The sequence below is a fragment of the Drosophila miranda genome, chromosome 4 (genome assembly GCF_003369915.1).
Source record: "Drosophila miranda strain MSH22 chromosome 4, D.miranda_PacBio2.1, whole genome shotgun sequence".
Lineage (NCBI taxonomy): Eukaryota > Metazoa > Arthropoda > Insecta > Diptera > Drosophilidae > Drosophila > Drosophila miranda.
In genome coordinates this window covers 26998099-27006083 of record NC_046677.1, presented here as the reverse complement: position 1 = coordinate 27006083, position 7985 = coordinate 26998099, and the positions used below count along the sequence as shown (strand labels likewise).

At 48.4% G+C, this 7985-nt stretch overlaps 3 protein-coding genes across 3 annotated transcripts; 2 read left to right on the top strand and 1 right to left on the bottom strand.

Moving 5' to 3' along the window:
• Positions 1–768: 768 nt before the first annotated feature.
• On the bottom strand, positions 769–5014 carry LOC108162939. The gene is made up of 2 exons (XM_017297925.2): positions 4026–5014; positions 769–3970 (listed from the first exon to the last, which is right to left on the bottom strand). The coding sequence occupies exon 2, from the start codon at positions 3308–3310 to the stop codon at positions 944–946; it is 2367 nt and encodes a 788-aa protein (XP_017153414.1). The 5' UTR covers positions 3311–3970; positions 4026–5014; the 3' UTR covers positions 769–943.
• Positions 5015–5092: 78 nt separating this feature from the next.
• On the top strand, positions 5093–6314 carry LOC108162944 (uricase). The gene is made up of 2 exons (XM_017297935.2): positions 5093–5692; positions 5749–6314. Exons 1-2 carry the CDS (start codon positions 5137–5139, stop codon positions 6231–6233), a joined length of 1041 nt encoding a protein of 346 aa, XP_017153424.1. The 5' UTR covers positions 5093–5136; the 3' UTR covers positions 6234–6314.
• A 133-nt stretch (positions 6315–6447) lies between these two features.
• Positions 6448–7760, top strand: LOC108162945. The gene is made up of 2 exons (XM_017297936.2): positions 6448–6819; positions 6880–7760. The coding sequence occupies exons 1-2, from the start codon at positions 6597–6599 to the stop codon at positions 7641–7643; spliced, it is 987 nt and encodes a 328-aa protein (XP_017153425.1). The 5' UTR covers positions 6448–6596; the 3' UTR covers positions 7644–7760.
• Positions 7761–7985: the final 225 nt, after the last annotated feature.

Sequence of the window (7985 nt, the reverse complement as noted above, 5' to 3'; positions counted from 1 at the left end):
TAAATGTAAAGGAAAAGCAAAGAAAGTTTATGAATACTAACGTGATTCCAGATCTGCATAACTGTTTAATGATTCCTGTTGTTTCGAAGCCTTTTGAATACATATGATTCGTAAGATTCGAATGCTTTGGAGTTCCATGAGGCACTTGGCTGTGGTTGCGAATCAGCTATTGATTCACGCAAATACTATGCGAGAGCATTTCTATTAAATTTGAAATGCGAGTACTTTGTTTAGTACTAAGATCTTTTCTTTGGCACTAATCCAACGCCTTGTCCCAATTACCATTAAATTTCCTTGGAGATTCAAGGTTAGATCTTTGGAGGCTAACTTTCCAGAGAATACAATGACTCAAAGTGAGATTTTGTAAGCCTCGACCATTTCCACTTCCATTACAAATCCCCTTCTTTGTTTATCCCACATAAGTACTGTGATTGTGGCAACGAGGTGACACCTTGGATGGAAGTGTGAATGCTAGAATGCTGGCAAGGCGCTGGCGCTGGCACTGGCACTGGCTCTGCCCTGACATTGAGCAGAGATTCTCGGTGCTCTGGTGTTTGCTCTCAGACAACAACTTGCCACAGAGGTTATCTATATGAAGAGACCGAGCTGCTGTGGATGACAGCGGAAGCGGGTAGCGGTACTGTAAGTGGGTGGGGAGGAGGGCCAGGCGGGAAGCTCGTGCCTCATTCTTGGTAATGACCACAGTGCGTGTGAGAGTGCCCCACACCGATGACTAAGCAGAGAGAGAGAGAGAGACTACAGGCAAGGCACTTTTTCTGTCATATATTTCATGCATTTGGTATGACGTCAACACAATTGCCTCGTGGAGATACAAAGATACAGATACAGAGAGCTAAGATCGCAGATTAGGGGATGGAACACACAAAGCCGCGTCATCTACTTGATGAAACAATATTCAACTACATTAAATACTCCGCTCCGCCTAGCCAAAGATATTGGGGAACCAGCTCCTCAGCGGGGAAAAGCACAGCGGTTTCGTCAGCCAGAGTGTGTCCACGGATAGCTTCAGGACCTCCATGTAGTCGAATGTGCAGCTGCTCTGCTCAAAGGCCTTCGTCGCCAGCTGGGATTGAGGCTGCGTCTGGGTCTGGGATAGCTCCTGTGGCTGTACTTGCACTCCAACAGGAAGTTTGTCCTCTTCGTCGTCCAAGGCAGAGCGGGCAAAGGCCTCGTCGCCATCAAAGTAGTAGAACTCCTTGCGCGTGGAGTTTGTTTCGACCACCCGCGAAGGCTGATGTTCATCCAAGCCCCGAGCCCAGGACACGCGTCTGCTTTGACGATATGGAGAGGCAGCAAATGGCAGTGGATAGGCTGGATTCAGGTATCCCGGGTAGCCTCCTTGCATGGGCCAGATCTGAGAGTGCAGTGGCTGCTGCAGCGAAGGATATCCCCCTTGGGGCCAGAGGCCTAGACCTAGACCCAGGCCTGCCTGCGGTTGCTGTTGCTGCTGCGGCTGCTGTTGCAGACCAACGCCCAAACCCACTCCAAGGCCAGCTCCGGGATCCTGACGACAGCCATCAGAGTCCTGATCCTGGTATATCTCCAGCAGGAAGCCATTGGAAGTTGTGCTGCCCGACTGGCCCATCCGCATGCGCAATGCCTTGCGGCCCTGGCCCCAGTGGGATTTGTGGACATAGCCGGAACGACAGCCGCAATACCGTTGGCCATCCAGTTCCAAGAAGTCGCCAGTGCAGGATTGTTGTCCACCCAAGCCTCCACTGAAACCGCCTCCTCCAAAGCCTCCTCCCATTCCGCCAGCGATGCCTGCTCCACCCAGGCCTCCTGCAATTCCGTTTCCTATTCCTCCTGAATTCTGGCCAAAATCAAAGAACTTGAACTGAATCCTCAGACGGCAGACGTTCGGGGAACTCTTCTCGATGTAGAACACGCAATCTCTCTGTTGATTGGGCAGCAAGGCGTTCAGGACAGTCCTTGGAAAGCCAGGACTCGACAGATAGAAGTGATTCTGATTGAAGCTACTGGAACAGCACAGATCCAGCGATCCGCCAAACTGCTGCAGACTCTGGGAGTCGTAGTCCTTGAGGGTCACCGCCTGAGGCTGGAAGGCACTTGTTTGATACTGGTCAGAGATTAGCGGCAATTGTTGCTGCTGCTGTTGCAATTGTTGCTGCTGCTGTTGCAGTGGATTCTGTTGCAAAAGTTGCTGCTGCTGTTGCAGTTGTTGCAGCTGTCGCTGTTGCTGCAGTTGCTGCTGCTGTAGAAGGTTCTGCTGTTGTAAGGGATTCTGCTGCAAAAGTTGTTGCTGCTGTAGGTATTGCTGCTGCTGCTGCTGAAGAAATTGCTGCTGTTGGTGCAACAGTTGCTCTTTCTGCTGTTGTGGCACACAGGGCGGTGTGTGCTGAGGTGGCAGTCCTGCAGGAGGCAGGTAGAAGCCTCCAGGTGGTCCTCCTTGGGGATAGAGTGGAGGTGGCACAGAAGCCGGCCAGCCCACGTTGAATCCCCAAGGACTTTGCTGGGTAAAGTTCAATGGCAGCTGCTGTTGCGGCTGCTGTGGCTGCAGAAGATGGTGGTGATGATGTTGCTTCTTGGACGGCAGTTTGGCATTCACTTGCACCGTGTCATCATCACCCACATCCACACCGTCCTCGTCGTCGGCATCCAAGCCCCGGGCGGCCAGATCCTCCCTCTCACAAGCCAAACGCGTAACCAGCAGACGGAAGCCTCCTCCTGTAGTCCATGGCGATTCGTCGCTGAGGAAGCGCAACCGCAGGACGCCGTCGGGTGTGTGATACTTCTTGATGCCCAGCACCTGACCGCAGAGCACATCCATGTCCTCGCCGTCGTTCTCCAGGCCAATGGCCAGGTAATCCCGGCTGCACTTCTCCGAGAGTTCTAGCTTAAAGTCGAGGAATTGGATGTGGAACTTGGTGGGGCAGCGGTAGGGCGAGCGTATAACGTAATCCCAGCAGGTGTTCACCGGATAGTTGTCCGGAAAGTTGGGCGACTCGATGAGGCTCTGCCGCTGCCTGTAGATGCCATGGAGCCCGCACTGGGGCAGCTCATCGTGCACGGCTGCCTGGAGTCCCCCACAGACGAGACTCAGCACGAACGCAATAAATGCTGGTGGTAGCTTCTTGAGGGCCATGTGTCCGATGTGTCCGTCCGCTGTTAAAGCGCTCTGAAACGCAACTAACTCGTTGCGGTTCACTTCGCAGTTCGAACTGCTGTTTGCCTCCGAAAATATGTGGGGTGCGTCGCTTGGGTTTTCACTCTGCCGCAGGCCCAAACAATTTGCACTTTTGTTTGTCGACCGCACAACAAAAGCCATCACTTGTCCCCCAGACTGGGCCCCATCTCATTCATAACTGGCCTTTTAGTTCACTGAACCTGTTGCCAAGTCGGGAGTACTCCTAACAGGTGGACAGCAAGTATTCGAGGTGCCAAAAGCCTCATAAAAACACCAACCATTAGATTGCATTCCAAGCAAAAGTCTGGCAAAGATGATTCACCCCCCACCCACATGTGAGGGGAGGGTTCTCCATCATCAAGATCATACAAATATGCCGAGTGCATATCTAATCACCATTCATTCTTATTCTTATTCCATTCATCAGAAGTCTCCTGCGACTTTCGGGGTAGCTCCTCCGTTTATGATCTACCATCATCCAAGATCATATAAGTCGCATTTCATTTCGGGGCAGAACATATACCACCGGATAATCCCCTTAGCTATAAAGTTGATGTGTCGCACTTATCACTTGTTTGTTTGTTCTGGCAGCTGTTTAAATATTTTCCTCTTGGGTTGTTGCTTAAAATCGGAAGTTTGCCCCGTGTAAAACCATTTACAACTCTCACTTCACAAACATTGATCAAAAACGAAACGTTTTATATTTCCGCTGGGTTCGGGGCTCCATAGCCATGGCACTTATGTAACTGCCGATGAGCTAAACGCAAATATTTCGAGTCGTGGGAGCGTCTTGCATCTTGCCTACAACAAAACAAAAACAGTGTCAAGTAAATAAAACAGCTTTTTGTGACCATACCATATATATCTCCTCTTGGCTTGCTTTTGGCTGTTGACATGGGGAATTACCATGAATCCTACCCAGAATTTGGCAAAGACTTTGCCTGATAAGCGGTGCTATGCAGATTTCAAAGCTCTAAGAGAGTAGCTATTAAATCTCAAGCAGAACCAGGTCCCAAAGGCCTTCCAGGTGTGGTTTATAGGTTTAATTTCAGGGTCAACTTATAGTCATCATTTACTTATAGTCTCGGATCCCTAAATTTAATTGAGAAACTCATGAAGTATACAATTTATGACTATATCGGTGTGGAGAAAGATCTATAAATCAGAAAAAGGAGTTTCGAATAAATCGAACCAAAAAACGATCACATTATTATGCGCCTTTCGCTTGGTCTAGTCTAAAATATTATAGAAAATCTTGGGATCTTGATATATAAAGCTCTGATGAAAGGTGTCCAATTTTTCTTTCAAAGGCGTAACAGTCATTATTTTCCAGGTCCAAGGTCCAAATCTCTCTGAATTCTTTTCTTTTAGGACATTGCTAAAATTCTATATCCATTTCTACGATATTGTAAGGTATAGCGCCCTATTACCCTACTGATCACTTAGGATCTATAGAGTATTTACAATATTCAACTAAGAATGTTACCAAGAAAGAGAGCCGGTGGAGATTGTGAATTAAGAGAAGCAGTAAAATCTTACAACTTCTCAGACTTTGTAATAACATTTCTATATGTACACCTTATCACTTGCGAAATAGTGTTCAAATATTATACCCAAAGAAAGTAAGCATGGTCATTACATGGTCTGGAGATAGAAAGCTTGACAACAGGGCTCCAGACCTTGACAATCATTCGGGGATTAGTCATATTTGCATACAGCAAGGCGTTAGATGGGCTTCTGTAGAAATGTACGTAGAATGATCATTCGTAAGCCCTCTAAGAACTTAAGTTGGGGGAAAAGATAAACGGCGCACACGGTCCGCTCCACTTTCTGCTAAATTTTGCGCATCAAATCCCGTGGTACACCTGCACTACGTGACTGCGATCAAGATTGCGCTTGTATAAAAAGATCGGACGGGAGGCGATTAGGCATCAGTCAGTCATTATCCGAACAGAATTGCAGTTAGAATGTTTGCCACGCCCCTAAGACAGCCCACCAATGCCAGCGGTGCTAGGCCAGCAGTCTCAATGGATGGCCAGGAGACGCCGTTTCAGTACGAGATCACCGATCACGGCTACGGCAAGGATGCTGTAAAGGTGCTGCACGTAAGCAGGAAGGGACCCGTGCACACCATCCAGGAGTTCGAGGTGGGCACCCACCTGAAGCTGTACAGCAAGAAAGACTACTACCAGGGCAACAACTCGGACATCGTGGCCACCGACTCGCAGAAGAACACCGTCTACCTGCTGGCCAAGAAGTATGGCATCGAGAGTCCCGAGAAGTTTGCTCTGATGCTGGGGCAGCACTTCCTCAACAAGTACTCGCATGTGGAGGAGGCCCACGTCCATGTGGAGACCTATCCCTGGCAGCGTGTCTGCCAGGAGGAGACAAAGTCCGTCAATAATCAGGGTCAGGGGAGCTGCAACAACTTCACTTCCATTGACAATCGCTCGCTGCACAACCATGCCTTCATTTTTACGCCCACAGCGTTGCACTACTGCGATGTGGTAATCCGTAGAACAGGTGGGTGCCAGGAAAATACTAATCGAGTATTACTTAACTCCACTTGTGACTTGTAGATCCCAAGCAAACTGTCATCACTGGCATCAAGGGCCTTCGCGTCCTGAAGACCACTCAATCCTCGTTCGTCAACTTTGTCAACGATGAGTTTCGCTCGCTGCCGGACCAATATGATCGCATCTTCAGCACTGTAGTGGACTGCTCCTGGGAGTACTCGGACACAGAGACGGTCAACTTTTCGCGTGCCTGGCAGACGGTGAAGAATATCATCTTGAGGAACTTTGCCGGAGATCCACAGGTGGGCGTCTCCTCACCCTCCGTCCAGCACACCCTGTACCTGAGCGAGAAGCAGGTGCTGGATGTGATTCCGCAGGTGTCGGTCATCTCCATGACCATGCCGAACAAGCATTATTTCAACTTCGATACGAAGCCTTTCCAGAAGATTGTACCTGGGGACAATAATGAGGTTTTCATCCCGGTGGACAAGCCGCATGGCACCATCTATGCCCAGCTGGCCCGCAAGAACATCAGTAGCCATCTATAACACCGATCTTCAGTACGATTTAGTATAAATATAGCACAAAATTAAATAAATACGAAAATGTGAGAAAAAGCGCAAAAAAAACAATCAAACAATCGATGGGAATAGTATCGGAATGGTAATCGCAATCGACAGAGCTGCAAGGCACGCCTCGGGGGGCGATTTATTTCCAATTTAAATTCGAATTCAAAAATAGAGTGCTGGAGATATGTGTTAACAAAATTTGTGCATTCAATTTCTAAATTCTAAAATGAGAGATCAATTTCGTCTTAAATTATAATTTTTTCAAACTTTTAGCATCATTTGGCATCAAAATTCGCAAACTAAATTATTTTTGATCTCGAGCAAAAGAGTATAAGCGGCACGATGACACAGCGACTGAATTTGCCTCATATATTGCAGAATCAGCTGCAGAACGAACACCGTGTGCAGGGTGGGGGGATTTTTAAGCTGGGCAACAAAAGAGATAAGACCGCCATGAAGACCAAACCGAAGGAACAGATTCCCAATGATACCTATTTTTCCGAGAAGCCGGATGTGATCAAGACCTTTGATAAAATGGTGTCGACCATACACTCCACCATGAAGGGTAAGTCTTGAGTGGAAATTAATTGCGAATCATCGTAAATCGAGCACGCTGTGGCCATAGCTACTCAACCGCCGCGGAGAGCAATTCCCACGATACCAGCGCCCATAGCAGTGATTCCGAATGCACCACCACAGAAAACTTTTCGCAAGCGCAGCAAGTCAGTACGCAGCAGGTCCCTCCGCAGCAGATCCGCCTCGCGCGGCAGGTCCGTGACGCGCAGCAGGTCCTCGCGCTTCAAAGGAGGCGGCAGTTCCTCCAACCGGGGCAGTACCACGGGTGTGGTGATGACTGGCAAGTCAAAAAACCTTCCCCTTTCGGCCATGAAGGCCGATCTCGACCAGAAGGTAATGGTAATGATGCGGCGCGGATTGAACGATACTGGTGGCAAGAGTTTCCACAATCAGCGTCGCATTCGAGAGGTTTTGCAGCAGAAGGTCATGCTGGAGCAAATGCTGTTGCAGCACAAGAGACTGCAGCGCGACAGGCAGACCATAGCTCTGGACATACAGCGGATGCGTCACGATCTGGAAAAGATCCGACACAAGTTGGATACGTCCCTCCAGGGCCTCACAGCTACTCGCACTATCACAGGCACCATAGCGAAGGCTAAGAAGAACTCAGGCATTAAGGTGGTCTCTTTGGCCTCGGGTCGGCGACCGTTCAGTGCTGCCTCTCCGGGTCGCCGACCTTTCAGGACTGCTTCACCGGGCCGTCGACTGATGAATGCTGCTTCTCCCAGTAGCCGATCGAGTGGCATCGTTCATAAGCGTCGAATGTCTGATCGCTCGCCATCAAAACGCCGCGGGTCAGGGAAAAATTTCTAGGACTTATGCTATACTCTAATATTAGCTGGGAATCTCAAAAACAAACTTTACTTTAAACAAATCACGGCTCTGAAAACTATTAAATAAAATTAGCACAGATTAGCAATCAACATAAAATTAAGTACGTGTTTGAAATAACAAAGGGCTGACGAGAGGGCGGCATTTCTAAATCGACCGCATTTCGATACATCGCTTAAGTGCTGTAAAGTACACAAATGCCCACATGTCATAAATATGTAGTTAATATGTACCAACTATGTAATTACCATGTACAAAAATGTACCTTTTTGTTGAACTTTTTTGTTTAAACCTTTTTTAAGTCAAAGTACAATAAATGGAAGT

What these genes read in the sequence shown, in the direction of transcription:
- LOC108162945 (XM_017297936.2), top strand. Translation starts at nt 6,597, where the DNA reads ATGACACAGCGACTGAATTTGCCTCATATATTGCAGAATCAGCTGCAG. An exon ending in CATACACTCCACCATGAAGG is followed by an intron (nt 6,820 to 6,879) that starts GTAAGTCTTGAG and finishes CTGTGGCCATAG; the next exon opens with CTACTCAACCGCCGCGGAGA.
- LOC108162944 (XM_017297935.2), top strand. Translation starts at nt 5,137, where the DNA reads ATGTTTGCCACGCCCCTAAGACAGCCCACCAATGCCAGCGGTGCTAGG. An exon ending in TGTGGTAATCCGTAGAACAG is followed by an intron (nt 5,693 to 5,748) that starts GTGGGTGCCAGG and finishes TGTGACTTGTAG; the next exon opens with ATCCCAAGCAAACTGTCATC.
- LOC108162939 (XM_017297925.2), bottom strand. Translation starts at nt 3,310, where the DNA reads ATGGCTTTTGTTGTGCGGTCGACAAACAAAAGTGCAAATTGTTTGGGC.